The sequence below is a fragment of the Rhodnius prolixus genome, unplaced genomic scaffold (genome assembly GCF_049639745.1).
Source record: "Rhodnius prolixus isolate KJV_2025 unplaced genomic scaffold, Rpr scaffold_7, whole genome shotgun sequence".
In the NCBI taxonomy this organism is placed as follows: domain Eukaryota; kingdom Metazoa; phylum Arthropoda; class Insecta; order Hemiptera; family Reduviidae; genus Rhodnius; species Rhodnius prolixus.
The window spans coordinates 8,082,884-8,099,731 of record NW_027411582.1 but is presented as its reverse complement, the minus strand read 5'-3'; the positions used below and the strand labels follow the sequence as shown (position 1 = coordinate 8,099,731).

Below are 16,848 nucleotides of genomic sequence, written 5' to 3'. Positions count from 1 at the left end.
GAAAAAATAAACAAAACAAGATCATTTTACAACAGTGTAAAGCTTAAAAAATGTGTAAAGAATGAGAAACACGAAAAATGGGATGACATCCGGCCTCCCCGCCGGTGCCACCCCCCCCCCGGACACAGGCCGGAAGATAAAGAACAGGAAAAAAAAAATCTAAGAAAGAAAAATAAAGGATCATAATAGTTATACAAAGCAAACAATAACTTTAGGGCGAAGAAAGAGGAGAATAAAAATAAAAAGATAGGGCCGTTTATTTTTCCCGCGCCCGCATTCACCAAATTTTTCCAAACCTAAATCGTTCACCTGGTTTTCTATATATAGTCTCGAAATTTCCCTCCTCATGAGATGGAGAGAGAACGAGTGAGTGAGAGAGAAGTTTTCGTGTGTGTATTTTGTATTAGTTACTGCTATTCGCTTGTTGCCGCCTTCACATCACAACAAACTATAGTGGGGGTGGTTAGTGTACATATATATATATAGTATATATATACACACAGAGAGAGAGAGATTTGAAACAGGGGGCGTGGAGGCGGCCGTGGGTGGTGGATGTTTTGCTGCCCCTAGTCTCGGTCTAGACGTCACAGAGAACAGCTCTTTCCCTTATATTTGAAAAAATATATATCTGGAAAATTCAAATTACCGTCTTTTTCTTTTTTTTTTTTTAATTTTTCGTAATTTTCTTTAGATATATTTATTTTTGTTCGCTATTTTTTTTTTTTTAATTAAAATTAATTTTTAAAATCAGCAATGCTTTAAAATTTTTATGGTTTTGTTTAATATTATTATTTTTATTAATCAAGTTTCGTGTGATTTTGATCTCGTTTAAAAAAGAATCATACATTATATACATTGAAAAACCAGATGTATAACTACATCCGGATGGACTGTAGCGGCTAGGAAATTAAAAATTTCCCAAATTTCCTACGCTCATCGGGGCAATGGATACAACGGAATTATATCAGGTCAGATAATTAAAAGAAAATTTTTTGAAAATAAAATAAATTGAATCTGAAAACAAAACTAAAAATCCTTTCGATGAATTTTGATTTATTTTATTTTTGAAAAATTCTTAGAAATTTGAGTAGAAGTTTCTATTTTTCCCCCTCTCGCTTCGCTTCCAAAATTTTCACTTTTAATTTTTCAATTAAATTCAATTTTTTTTTGTACCTAATTTCTCTTAAAAGTTATTGTTATTTTAAATTGAAATTTATTCCAAAAATAATGCGTACTTCCGTTGCCAACAGAATTGATAGGAAAGGAACAAAGAACATAATAAAATCGTTATTAAAAATAAACTAATTTTTTATTATCATTATTACTATTTTAAATATTTTTTTTGGCCTCATTAATTAATTAACAATTTTTTAAAAAAAATTTAAATTTATATGTGACCGGTTCAGAGTAAAGATCGACTTAAAATCGAAAACAAATAAAGTAAAATAAACGGTAAAGGTGTAACCAATCATAAGAACAAACCAATTGCTGTAGAACAAAAATATGCTCTTCATGCCAAAAATGGCATTTCCCCCCCCCCAAAATAATTCCACGTTTGGGGTCGTTTTTTTTGCGTTAATTCTATTTTCGTCATTTAAAAAAAATGTGTGTGCCAAAAATTTGGTCGAAATCCATGAGTTCTACTATGCCTTCATAACACTTATGTATTGCGTTCATAGTATAACTTAACTATTACTCAAACTGTCCATTTAAATGGTGAAACAGTAAATCCGTTAAAACAAAATTATTTAACTCTTAACCGAATTCTATTAAACCCTACCTTACTCCAAAAATGATACTAACTAGAGGGAAACTCACCTCATTTTGTTTAATGCCATTAAACAAATACTTAGAGAAATTGCCCCATAAATTATTATAAGTCTACGCATGTGTAATGTAAACATAATGTTCAGAGAAAATCTTGGACGCCATTTTTAAGGAAATCTCAGAAAATTGGGGGAAAAAAAAAAAAAAATGTTTTGTGTAAGAAGTATAATACTTCCGGTTGTGGATTTGCTAAGTTCAATCCAATGTTTGGACTTAAAATCTGTGCGTAAAGTGTGTGTGTGTTTTTTTAAGTTTTTGAGAAATTTTATTCACACAGAAACACCTTAAAACGGATAGTTTTGGGGTCAAAGTTAGAATTCTAGAAAATTCATTATGATTTAAAGTAACTGTATTCAAACAAATTTAATATAGTACCTATGCAGTTTTTGTTTTACAAATTTTAAAGTAATATCGTTGGAATGATTTTTGGTAAAAGATCGCTGCAAATACAGTAAAACCACTTTGTAAATAGACAATTCCAGTTGGTTATTATTTCCCCCCCCCAAAAAAAAATATTACTGATAAAATTTGAAACTATCTGCCATCTATTTTGTTTTGATTGAGTTATACTAACCAACACTCTTACAGACCAACTTTTATTGGCACTCTGGAGAAGCTCAAAATCGATATTTTTCTGTGGAAAACTCCATTTTAAGAAATTTGGAAATATTTTCTTCATTTAGTAAAACTAAATGAAAATTTATAATGAGATTTTCTGTAGAAAGGAAAAGTCTCTCTTTCTTCCGGTATTTCTTTTTCTTGAAAGAAAATTTCATTTCTCTATTTCATCTTTACTTCTTGCCTTTTATTGAAAAATTTTCCTTTTTCTGTTTTTTGATTATGACTTAACAGCCTTTCAGTACATTTTAGGAGTAGTTAAAGATTTTTCCAATTTTCCTCTTTTTATCTTGTGGCCATAAATGGGATTAAGTGCAATTGTATATATACTGCATTCAAAAATGGATAGTTACTTCTTGGGACTGCAAGGGGGAAACTCTGCATACAGTTTTTCATCTAAAATTCATTTATATAGATAAGAATTTTCACGTAACTACTAAGCAGGATATTACTTTAATTGGTTGGAAATAACATTTTCCTTTACTATTCTTCAATAGTACGTAAATTGATTCATAAAATCAAGAAAAAGTAATGGAAATTGTGGAAAAAGTTAGTTGTTGATTGTTTACTTGGAGTTTGGAAAATTCCGTGAAAATAGAAAGGAAAACAAAAAAAAACGTTATTGACTTTTTTTACGATTCATTGATTTGTTTGTATTTTTGTTATACATTTTTATGTTGTAACAAACCAATCACCTGACACCTGTTAATCAATAAATCCGAAGTTTGTTTGTTTTCAATAATTAATAACTCCCTTGGCTGTTCAATTCGACTGAATTTACGTAGGCACATACGAGGGTCGTTTGAAAAGTCCGTGTAAAAATAAAAACTACTTAATTTTTTGGGGTAAACCTTTTTTATTTTTCAACATAGTCTCCTTTTAGGCTTATACACTTCGTCCAACGCTGCTCTAGTTTGTTGATCCCTTCCGAATAATAGGATTTGTCCAAGTCTGAAAAATAGCCATTCGTTTCTTCAATCACCTCCTCGTTTGAATAAAATCTTTTTCCCGCCAGCCATTTCTTCATATTGGGGAACAAATAGTAGTCCGAGGGAGCCAAGTCTGGAGAATAGGGGGGATGTGAAACGAGTTGGAACCCTATTTCCATTAAATTTTGCGACCACAACTGCTGAGGTGTGAGCTGGTGCGTTGTCGTGATGGAAAAGGACTTTTTTGTGGGCCAATCGTGGGCGTTTTTCTTGCAGCTCGGTTATCAAACGGTCCAATAACGATGAATAATATGCACCTGTAATAGTTTTACCCTTTTCCAGATAGTCGATGAGGATTATTACTTGCGAATCCCAAAAGACAGTCGCCATGAACTTTCCGGCCGAAGGAACGGTCTTCGCCTTTTTTGGCGCAGATTCCCCCTTGGTAACCCATTGTTTAGATTGTTCTTTGGTCTCAGGAGTGTAGTGATGTATCCATGTTTCATCCACAGTGACGAAACGACGCTTAAAGTCCTGCGCATTCTTCTGGAACAGCTGCAAACCGTCCTTGCAACACTTCACACGATTTCGTTTTTGGTCAAACGTGAGAAAATCACTCGACTTCCTCGATTCAAACGAATGCCAAACACAAAGAAATAGACCGATCTGGCTGAAACTTGGTGTGTGTTCTTCCAAGAGATGCTACTAACTAAACATAACCTCGATACGCGCCAGTAGTGCTATCTCTCTGACTTAGCACGGACTTTTCAAACGACCCTCGTATTTTGGATAGAAAGGGTCAATCATTTAGACTTTTCTATTTCTATTCTAACATTATGCAGTTCGTTTACACCGTACATTATACTCAAATATAACCTTACAGGGAAGCCTAATAAAAACCTCTCCCCAAATACTAAAATTAATTTTCCTTCAAAAAGGATGGCAAAAGAAAAAGTTCTGAATCTATGAAATATGTAATGATATTAAGTGGTTTTCTGAAAATTCTAAGAGCCATTTTAGGAGAATCGTTGTTAGAATTACTTTTTAGTAGATTCTTGTCGTGTTTTACGACTTAATATTATTTTAATTTATTAAGTTTTTATTATTTTAGCGGAGATTATTCCAGATTTTTTTAATTGTTTTCTAAAGCTTCACGATATAATAATTGCTAATTATTACTAAAGCTTTACGACCAATATTCCATATTAAATATTAAGTGAAACTGAAATTTACTGCAATTACAGTTTGCAGATTAGATTTGTTGATTTGGTGTTTTGGTAACAGGAACTTGCCTTCATTTCTCCATCCGTTTTATTGTCGACTAAATATTCAATTTTTTTTGTTTGTTCCAGGTATGTGCAGAATTTTGTGCTTTTTGTTCTTTGTACTAGCATACTGTAAGTAATTGATTCATATTTCTTGATTAAACATATTGTTATATTGTTTTTTTTTCCCCCTCTAAAATGTTGACGAATCTAAAAATCTATCTGTCTTGTGCGATGTCTTCCAAATCTGTACAAATTACGTTTAAATTTATAGATTCTATGAGAAGATTGAAATTTAGTTGACCTCTAAATAGCTTCTTTTTTTATGATTTTAAAGATAGATTTTGACTAATTTAGTACATTTTTATCCCTCCACTCCATTTCCGTGGCTTTTTTTAAAACAATTAGATTTCTGGCCGTACCTACAATATGGCTTCCAAATTGTGGGGCTCCCCCACCTGAAATAGTTTGTTATATAGGTCTCTAATTTCAAATATTTTATTAAAAAAAAACTGCTCTATAGTTCAGCAGTGCTGGAAGTAAGAAAACCTTAAAACGGAAATTTACTGTAAAAACTCCATATTGAAAAATTGTCACCAATCGCATGTGCTTCCGGCTTTTCAAGAAAATAGTTGGAATATACAAGTGTAAATTCACATTTTTCCAAATCTCTCAAATATCTGGCTTTTTTACATTTATATTTTGCACTTTTATTTAAAATAAATACCAGTGAGTTCTGACCAGTATTTGTGTAAACGTAAGAGTTCTAAATCTACATTGTGAGGGGGAGGAGTTGTCCACTCACTAAAATTAACGTAAACATAAATCATTACTTAATTGCAGCCAACAAACAACATACGTAATTGAGGTCATCATATTCATGCATGTTCTAACTTGTTGAAAAACAAACGTGTTACCGCTTTCCACAACTATTTCTAGGTAAAGACGAATTATTAATAATGATTCCAAATTACAAAAATATTAAAATAAATAAACTGGTGTAACCACTTATATAACCTTCTTATAATTAATAACTTTTCCGGAAAATTTGTACTAAATATTAGTTGGATTTAATATTGTACTTTTTCCTTTTAAGCTTTAAAGTAACCATTTCCGGAAAATGTCGCTAAAACCAAAAAAAAAAAAATACGCGCAAGAAAGATGTAGGGGTTCCCCAATTTTCTATAAATTTAAAATTTTGAACAAATATTTAATCCTTATTTATAAAAATATTTATTGAGTTATAAGTTCAAATATTATTCTGAAATGAAAGCCTAAAGCTCAAAGGGGACTTAATCAAATTTCCTAATAAAATGTATAGAACTACTTATTTCAAGTTAGAGTTCGGAGGCTAGTAGTTTTACTGGAAAAAAGCTCTGGGCTTCAATGAGCTCTCAGATGTGGACGCGCCTTGAATTAAAAAAAAATAAAAATAATAATTATAAAAATGAGTTCTAATTTGAGAATTAACAACACAGAGCTGGCCATAAAATTTATTTAAGCATTCCATAATCACTCCAGACCGTAACACAGGTCATTATTCATGTCCTTAATTAAAATCTCCGTGGATGCTGGGTTCATAATTAACTGAAACGTTTTAATAAATGAAACCGTAAATTTTTCAAGATCAAAATATTATTATAAATTATGATAAATTAGAGGTTTTTTTTTGGTTTTTTTAACTTAACTTTAAATTTCAAATTTAAATTTATGTACTTATTCTATCCCACAAGCCGACCATGTGCGGTACCTTGGAATGTACCTAGACAAGAGACTTACCTGGAACCCCTGTACGAGACTTAAACGTACCGAACTAAACAAACGATACAAACTTCTAGCCAGTCTACTCGACAAACGCTCAAAACTCTCACTACAGAACAAACGACGACTCTATACAGCTCTCTGCTCACACCAATATGGACCTTACGGACTCGAACTTTACGGAACAGCTAAAAAAATCAAACATCAATAGACTGTAAACACTCCAATCCAAAATACTCTGCCGCATAGTAGACGCTCCATTCTTTGTTAGCAACCACACAATACATACAGATCTCCAAATTCCACTCATCTCCGAACTTGCCAAAATCCGATATAAAAATTTTCACCAGAAACTCTCACTTCATCCCAACCCTTCAGCTGCAAACTTGTTTTCAACTACGCTACCCTCCAATCCTCAAAGACGGCTGAGGCGCCGTTGGCCCCGTGACCAACTCTGGGTGACTAATGGCGGCCATCACTGGATGACCGTCATTCACGTCTGCCACGCTATCTATACAGAGTGAACCAGTAAGTATTGTCAATAGGCCTACTGCGTGTAGTACATCTAAATTGGAGTTCAATGACGTATTGGCCAAGTTCATATTTTCCTCTGTTCTTCAGTGACGTCACTTTAAAGTTTTTTTTCTAAAATCTTTACTTTTTTCCAATAAAAATGTTATTACTCAGAAAGTTTTAGTCCGAATTCGATTCTGATGACATGGTTAGAAAGACAGATAAATGTCCTAAAAATTGACACCATTTTGAAGCATAAATTATTCTCCAAACTGCCTTAATCTTCCACCGGAACCTAGGAAAATAAAAGTAATCGAAATTTTTAAGAAAACTCATTAGGCTCTTATGTGATCATTTTCAGACCTAGGTGCTGGCACTTTTTACAAAAGTTTTCTTGTTTAATGGGCTTTCAAACGGTATATCATTTTCCAGGATTCCTTTTATCTTCGTATGAGAAATTGCGTTTGTTTTGCAAAAAAACGTGTTCTCGAGCTTACAGCAGTGATATTGTATTGTGTTGTTTAATTCATTAAACTCTTGTGGATGGAGCTGTAGTCAATTTTTGAAGTAGATTGTCTTAAAATAAGGTAGTCTAAGGTTACTTATTGCACATAAAACAAAAAAGAAAAATAAAAAAAAAAATCTAAACTGAAATATTTGACAAAATGTTAGAAAATATTTTAAACAAGTACTATTTTTATAATCGAAGGCTAATTTGCTTAGTTTCAAAATCAAACATTTTGTCAAATATTTCAGTTTAGATTTTTATTATTATTATTATTATTTTTTTTATTTTTAATTTTTTTTTTTTTTAATGTGCAATAAGTAACCTTAGACTACCTTATTTTAAGACAATCTACTTCAAAAATTGACTACAGCTTCATCCACAAGAGTTTAATGAATTAAACAACACAATACAATATCACTGCTGTATGCTCGTGAACACGTTTTCTTGCAAAACAAACGCAATTTCTCATACGAAGATAAAAGGAATCCTGGAAAATGATATACCGTTTGAAAGCCCATTAGACAAGGAAACTTTTATAAACTGTGCCAGCACCTAGGTCCTGATAATGATCACGTAAGGGCCTAATGAGTTTTCTTCAAAAATTTCGATTACTTTTATTTTCCTAGGTTCCGGTGGAAGATTAAGGCAGTTTGGAGAATAATTTATGCTTCAAAATAGTGTCAATTTTTAGGAAATTTATCTGTCTTTCTAAAACGTTCTGAGTTATAACATTTTTATTGAAAAAAAGTAATGATTTTAGAAAAAAACTTTAAAGTGACGTCACTGAAGAACAGAGGAAAATATGAACTTGGCCAATACGTCATTGAACTCCACTTTAGAGGTACTACACGCAGTAGGCCTATTGACAATACTTACTGGTTCACCCTGTATATACACTTATCGCATTTACTTATTGTAGTACCCTGTAGGTACAGGTGTAAACTTCATTAAAAGGATATTAAAAAAAAAAAAAAAAAAAAAAAATTATGTACCTTAATAGATTTAATTTCGTAAAAATGATGTTATTTTTAATTTTTTTAAAAATTATTTTCCATTGGCATAGAAAGAAATGCGATCAAGCCAAATTTTGAAGAATTTTGAAAATATTTGCCTTGAGATCTCGTGAGACAGAAAAAAAGTAGTCTTAGCGGAAATGATTTGTAACGCACGTGTTTGTATGTGCGGATGTGCGTGAATATTTCACAAAATATTAAAAAAAAGGAAATGCCCCAAAAAATAGATTTTTTTGTTTGTTTTTGGTCCAATTTTGGGAGATTTAAGACTCTTAGACTTCTCTCAGATTGTTTCCGATTGTCCATTGATTGTGCGGGTACTTAATTTTTTTAAAAAACAAAAAACTCGTTTAGTTTCAGACGTTTACATCTAGTTCCGGTAAGATAATTGATAACATGCTCAAAATAAATGGCCCCAATTTGTTAGTTTGGCATGGTGCCAGAATTTTAAACACATTTCCTACCCTAGAAAGATCACGATACAGAATCACTTGAATGAAAATTCAAGGAGCTTTCTCTTTCTCTCTTTTTTTTTTGCATCAATTTGAAATCTTTTTTTTTTTCTTTAAATTATCATTTGAAAATTATTTTCTTACAAAAATGAAAACAACTGAATTTCTCCGAACTTAAATAAAACAGTTGAACCCACAGAAATGCCATCACGTTTACTCTCCGGCGGGGCTCCTGTCCATCTGTCCTCTTCAACAGCAATCCTCTTCCTTGTACACAGATCTGGTGCGCTACCTTGGGCTCTACATAGAAAAGCGACTCACGTGGAACCCACACTCTAGACTTAAATGACAAGCAACGACAAAACGTGCGAAACTGCTTTACAGACTACTTGGACGACGCTCTAAATTGCCCATAGAACTCACAACGCTTAATAGAATAGAATAGAATAGAATAGAAACATACTGTATTTTATGTAAGCTACATGATACAGGGGGTCTGGCCCAACATTTCAAAGTAAACAAAAAACAAAAACAAACACAATTAGCACTCAAAACCATCAATCAAGTCTCATACAAGTCCAAAATAAAATTTCTCATTTTAATAGCACACTCAACAAATTTAAACATATTCTTCAACTGATTCCCATCGATTATATTTAGTAATCTCGCGAGTGAGTCCTCTTCATTGCCGCTGCGATCTATATACTGAGCAAGGAATTCCTTCCTGTATGACCTGTAGATTGGACATTTCAGCAAAAAATGTACCAATGTTAAAGGCTCTTTTGTATTGCAGAGATCACATATTGTGCTTGCATTGATGGAAACCCTTTCTCCATTTAGAAATATCCTTATTAGATTAATATTGGACAATCTCAACTGGCATAAGACTCTTTGCTGTTTAATCGGCATTCTTTCCGTGATGTTACGTTCACCTTCTCCAAACGCTGTTAATTGTCTAAAAAACGGATTGTATTTGGAGTTCAGTATACGATTAACATCTTGACTTCTCAGATGATTTGTCCACCTTTCAATAATGTCTGCTTTGAAATGAAGCAAAACCTCGACACTATTGAAATTATATATAGCCGGGAGCCCTATTGTCCCAAGTGTGTTGTTGAGATGCACGAACCAATGGTTTTTTGAGTGCGATAGCAGGTTGATGGTTGTTAGATAATTTACCATAACATCAAAGCATTTTTTTAAAGGTTCATTTGGAGACATACGAAGAACTTGTAGCCATAGATTCAATGTTCTCTCTAATACTGTAACCCGTATATCTTTACACCCTGTTTCAGTACGAATGAAATGGTTCGGTGTATTGAATGGTAAATGATACAGTTGTTTGAAAAAACACATTTGCAACCTTTCCAATGATTCCAAATAACCAAGGGCCCAAAGTTCCGAAGAGTAAAAAGCTGTAGCTGCTACCACAGATTCAAACAACCTGATCTTCACAACGCTTAATATACAATACTATCCTCTAACCTATGTGTACATACAGGACTAGAGCTGTGGGGTTCAGCCAAACCTACAAACATACGGACAGTGCAGGACATTTCAGTCAAAACTCCTGTCGACAGATAGCTGACGCTCCTTTCTACGGTGACTAACCTCACTCTTCACTACGACCTCAACATTCCCTTCATAGACCAACTCGCCAAGACTAAATACCAAAAATTCCATACTACTCTCTCGAATAGCTCTAATCCTCTTGTACTGTCTCTCGCCTACTCTGACATCCCTAATACTCCTCGCCAACTGAATCGCCAGTGGCACCGCGACTTCCTTGTAGGCTGAAGACCTAAATCATAATTCTCCTATATCTCCTCTCTCCTCCTGCTCTTCCCGCACCAGTTCCTCATATCTCATATTTACTAATTGTATTACGTGTATACAGTTTGTAAATTACTAAATACATAAAAAAATAATTAATAAAAATATAATAAAACATTCTGCAACATTTTAAATCGCCATTTCTGTAAACTACGTTAATTCTGTATGAATGAATAAACTCTTACAGTTTCATTTTGTAAATTATTTTTATTTTTAATTAATTTAGTGTACACAGTTCAAAATTAAACGGTTAGCAGAAATTTTTGACTTTTGTTTGCTCGGAGTAGGCTTCCGTTCATGTGTCACCCCAATGTTTTGCTTGACAAACAGACAAAAATTGACACAATTCAGAAGTTTTAGTGCATACAAACAAGAAATTACCTCCAGTTTGACACCCCTGTACTAGACCAATTAACCAGTTAACTGTTTCAACCTTGATGGAAAATGTTTCCCCTACGTGCAGCTTACAAATTAAGCGATGGCGAATATACGAGTATTCGTCAAACCCAGAGTATGTTTGATATGAAATTGGGTTGCAATGAAATGACTTTTATATTTTTTTTTTTTTCGTTATTTATTTCATGTACAGTTATTGATTTACAGTGGTACCTCGGTTTTCGAGCGACTTGACTTTCGAACAAATCACTATTCGACCCAGAAATATTGTCCTGAAATCCGAACAAACATTTGGAGAACTCGAACACCCGAGATAAGCCGAGTTAGTTTTTATATTTACACTTTTAGATCTTATTTCCTGTTTAGATACATGTTTTTTACATAATATATAAAAATTAGGCCAGTAAAACGGCCTAATATTTCTGGGGCTTAGAAACAAAATAAACTGACATATTATTTCGGTTCTCGACCAAACGAATTGTGGTCGAGAACCGAGGTACCACTGTACTTATATTAACATAAATAGAAACCAAATACATAAAAAATAAATGTACAAATATATTTTTGATTAAGCTAAAATTGCAAAATTAACTGCCGATGGTCACTACTGAAAACGCTTGACGGCGAATATACTCGTCATAACACACAAAATTTTACACTTCGTCATAAACTCAGTTAACTGGTTAACAGCCTTACTGATATTATCAGATATTCTCATCTAGTCAGTTTTTTAAGATAACCAGATTGATAAGGATTTTTATAATGATCAGTATAGACCATACTTAAAAATATACTTACTCGATCTCTAGGCGCTTTAAGGCGTGCTTTTTTTTTAAGTGGTGAATGCACAATTTTATGCATTTTGAAATGATCGCTTATCCTTAAATCTTACGAGAATATAAATTCTTTTTTTTTTTCTTTATATTCGTCAAGTGATTTAGAAATTTACAATGTGTACGGTCTCGAATATTTCTGAATGGAGATCGATATTGTATTATAAATAGACTGGGCAGATTTTCCGGTCAGTTGTTCTCCAGTCTGGGACGCTTTAAAAGAAAAACTTTGTGTTTTTATTTATTTAACAGCAGCAAGTATTGGGAAAATTTTCATCTCATCTTACAAGATTTTTGTTTCAATTTTTTTTTTTTTTTTTTCTGGCTGGCTTGGAAAATTTTTGTTCGTGTTAAAATTGTGGGCTTTTCCTCTCTGTCCCTGTTTTTCTCACAGGCAATATTATAATAGCCTCATCAACAGCAATTTATCTCTTTTATGAGACAATTTCCATTTCCTCTTCCCCTATGAGGAAGTACTCGTACAAAGATGCTGTCATATTTTAAAAAAAAAAAAATTGAATTTTTACCGGTACTTTAATTTCCTCTGATTTCAAAAGAAAAACAAAAAAATGGTGTGACCACTCACACGACTAATTCTCGTTAGAATTTTCAAAGTTATTTAACTTTTTGAGTTTTTCCACGTGTACACACACGCTTTTAAAAGTTACTTTTTCGAACTGAGGGGACCTCAAAGCGGATGTTCTTGGGAAAAACTTGATATAAAAAAAAAAAAAATAGGACAATCGCAATACTTGAACTGAAAGAGAAAATCAAAAATGTTCTTATTTGATGAAAAGTTTTATAAAGTATCTTTTAAAAGGTTTGTAAGCATTTTCCTCTGACTTTTTTCCGAGTTGGGGGGCAGTGGTTTCTCTCCTCTGTGTGATGGATTCACTGATGAAATTCACTGATTACACTGCCAAGGAACATTTATTAAACGTCCTCCATTTAGTGACCAAATCTTGCTATGTCTCAGACCACGAATGGGATTGTTAGGAAGTGACGAAGATTAGAGGTGATAAATTATTTGGGTCGAGGTTGTGGCTGGATAAGTGAGAAGGAAAAATCGACATCCGGAATGAATAGCTAGATTAGGGATGACTTTATAGCTTATTTTATCCGTCCGAAGCTTTTCCGCGTGTTACTCTTCATTTTTGACCGGATGTTTTATGATTTAAAAAAAGGAAATAACAGATTTAAATGGTTTTTTTTGTTTTTTTTCAAGTCCAAAGAGATATTGCTTCTTTATAAGGCTGTGGATCCTCAAATGCTTTTAGAATAATACAGAACACATAAAAATATCAGGAAATGAAACAAGGAGCTATAACCCAGAGTTGAAAGACACTTTTCTTTTTTTTTTTTTCTTGTGAGGTTGGTTCCTTAAGATTAGCCGTAAAGGGAAAGTTTGTGAGTCTTGGTTCTCGTTTTGTGTATGCATATTCGGGACTTCTTCTTCAAGAAGTCTCCCCGGTTCCTCCTTCATATTTCCCATTTTTCACAGACCACCCTAATAAAAGAAAAGATTCTTAGTTTTTTTTGACAGGAGTTATCTCTTGGTTTCATACTTTATAGTCTGAGCTCCTGTTCTCTGAATCCATTTACAAGTTTTTCATCCTTTTTTTCTTTTTTGTAGCATTTTTTACTTCACTCTAATAGAAATCATCCTTACTTTTTTTTTTGGAGCGAAGGGTAGAGGCTTGCCTGAGGTAAGTTGTTGCCTAGTACTTTAAAGATAGAGCTCGCTCCCCCCACTTGAATGTTGTGTCATTTTTCTTCGCTCCAGTCTCTCATATCTTCCTGTTGAGATATATCTTCATGGAATGGCCCCCCACATTAACCTGGATATGAGTAAAAAAAGTATTTTTAGTGAGTTTGCCTAGTAACAACTCATATGGGGATACGTTTGCATTTCGTCACAGCTCATATGTTTGCGCCTTCAATTTTCTCTTAAAGTTAAGTTTTCAGAAAATTAAGTTCAAATTGTTTTTTGGGATTTTCTCGACTTTGATCCCAATGATTTTTGGGAGGGGGATGATGGTTTTCTCCTTACTTGCCCCAATATGGACATGTACAGAATACAACTCTACGGAAGTGCTAAAAAACTGAACATCAACCGACTTCAAACCGTACAGTCCAAAATTCTAAGAATAATAGTTAACTCTCCCTTCTACGTCTCCAATCATACTATACACTCTCGTCTCTGAAATAGCCCCAATCTTGCTACACAAAACTCCACTCAAATCTAGACACAGTTATTTACAACCCTCTGATCCCACAACATTTCTGCTACAAGCACTTCCTTCAAATCCATCCACTACCCAGACTAAAGCGGCGGTGGGCCTGTTCGACCATCTTAACGCTTAACGTCGACCTCCTAGGATGTTTGCTGCGTAAGCTTGCCCCTAACCTGGAGGAACTAACAGCTTCCATCACTGGGTTGATCCTTGTTCAATTCGCTCATGCTCTAGATCAGCGTTTTCCAACCTTTTTTTTTGGCTCGCGTACCACTTGGTAGTACAACATGCTAAATTTTACCACTTTGTAAAAATGATTGTATTTCGTGAAATTTGTTATTCCGCGTCTGTTATTTTATTATTATTATCTTTATTTGTATAAGATACAATGTATCTGTTACAAAGGAGATAGGAAAACACGTTTCGATGACATTTTTATGATTTAATTTTTTTTTTTTTATATCCGCCATTATTTTTCGTGTACCACCAAACAGCAACTCGCGTACCACAGGTTCGGAAACGCTGCTCTAGATGTTCCATTTTCTTTGTATCTCTCCTCTATTTTGCTGGTTGTTCATTGGATACTGTTGCAAAATAATTTAAGAAGTGATAAAGAAAAAAGTTATAGTTTGGATATTGAGAATAAAGATGAGTTAAAAGCCTCGAGAATCGAATTAAGAAGTCCGTGTTCGTTTTGTAAATCACACAATTGGGTTAAAGCTAAGAAATGTATTTATTTTCTTACAATAATAACAAAGGAGAAAATAACCATTATAACAATAGCTTAAGTACAGTTATAATCACTCTGTAATTACAGTTGTAAAATGTTCACCAATTATTACTGAGTTCAACTTCACAACAAAATAATCTTAAGATGATGGGAGGGTTCTAAAACTTTAGAATAATTATTTGGACTTTAGAATGTTTGTGAGAGGTGGAGAGGAGAGGTGTTATTTGTTAAAGTACTTTTAAAACTTTAAATATAATTTGATCCTATTTACCCGATATAAACTTTTATGTAGATATATATATATATATAGTCCTCAGGAAATAAGTTGGTGTTGAACTTTTAAATATTCAAAACGGGACCGACAGACAAACTTTTATTATGTTTTAACAGATTTTTTTATTTTTATATACTATCTGTTGGAGTGAAAAGGAAGTGTAGCCCAATTTTTGATATCGGGTTTTTACCGGAAGCATTCGTTTGAGGAAGTTAATATTCTGGTTGCCCCCAAGGGGTTTCATTTGTTCGGAGACAAAACTTACTACTTTCAGTCTCTGAAATCTACACTTCCGCTCAAATATCATTCATTATTAATGGAAATGTGGATGGGTATATGCACATAACTTTAGGCAGCAGTGCATTTTTTTACTGTATTATATCAGTTACTGTTTACTGTTTTTACTGTATTATTATCAGAGATAGGAAATAAAATTTAAGCTTAATGATACGAGGTGTGGCTATTAAATAGTGAGACTGATGCTGCTACAAAAGAACTATGCATGCGCCAATTCATAATGACCGACAGCTGTGCAGGAGTAAAACCTTTTCTTTCGATTGCAGCGCACCTCACGTGTTTGTAGAGAAATCTGTCTGACCGGAACCGTCGTTTGTGTAAGAGGTGTTAGTTTCGTTTTGCCGAAAACATGATACTACACATGTAGTAGAGCAACGAATTGTCGTGAAATTTCACATGAAACTGGGTAAAACCGCTACTGAAACTTATCTTTTATTAAAAGAATGATTTATGGCGATGAATGTTAATCACGTGCGCAAGTTTTGGAGTGGTTCAAGCGTTTCCAAGAAGGCCGAGAAGACGTCGGAGATGATGACCGCCCGCGTCGCCCTTCCACTTCCAAAACGGATGAAAATATCGATTACAATTAATCAACATTACTACCGTAAGGTGCTTACTCAACTCCGTGAAAGAGTAAGGAAAAAAAACGACCCGATTTGTGGAAGAACAAGTCACGGGTTCAACGCGCCGGCTTTCACTGCATTGTCTATCAAGTACAACATCCCAGTTTTAGGCCTCATCCGCCTTATTCGCCTGACGGGTATTGAAGGGAATGAAGAAGCTGATTATCTGGCCAGGAATGAAGCTAACACTCCTTTCATCGGTCCAGAGCCTGTCCTGGGGATCACCAGGGGTTCGGTTCGTGCGGCTCTCAGAGATTGGATCTGGAGGGAGCACGAAAAGAACTGGGTGATGTGTCCTGGGGTTAAACACAGCAAGACCTTGATGCCTTGGCTGTGTAAGCAAAGATCCAAAGAGACCCTGAGTTTGGGCAGAAATCAGATTACTCTGATTATAGGCCTATTCAAGGGGCACGGTAGGTTTAAGAAGCATTTGCGCAAGGTGGGGCTTATCAGCTCGGAGCCGTTGTGCAGATTATGTAAGGAAGAGGAGGAAACGGCCTCTCACCTGTTGTTCCATTGCGTCGCAATCGAGTGGTTGCGCTATGAAACCTTTGGAACGCTGGAGGCCGAAGGAGATAGTAGCGCAAAAAGAACTAGTAGTGAAAGTTCTCAACCTCTTTAGGAGGGGAGGGTTCGCTTACTAGACCTAAGAAGGGGCTGGCACAATAAGTCTTCTGTGGCTGCGGTGCCGTGGGGCATAGGTCCCGTGCCATTTACTATCTTAATCTTAATCTTATTCGCC

The 16,848-nt window shown here is 34.2% G+C and overlaps 1 protein-coding gene across 1 annotated transcript in view; it reads left to right on the top strand.

Moving 5' to 3' along the window:
- The first annotated feature begins 584 nt into the window (after positions 1–584).
- The window catches only part of LOC141446872 (dopamine receptor 1-like), a 306,607-nt gene continuing 290,343 nt past the window's right edge, over positions 585–16,848 (top strand). The window contains exon 1 of the mRNA XM_074113788.1: positions 585–968. Coding sequence (XP_073969889.1) covers positions 945–968 — 24 coding nt within the window. The 5' untranslated portion in view covers positions 585–944. The remainder of the gene's footprint in view (positions 969–16,848) is intronic.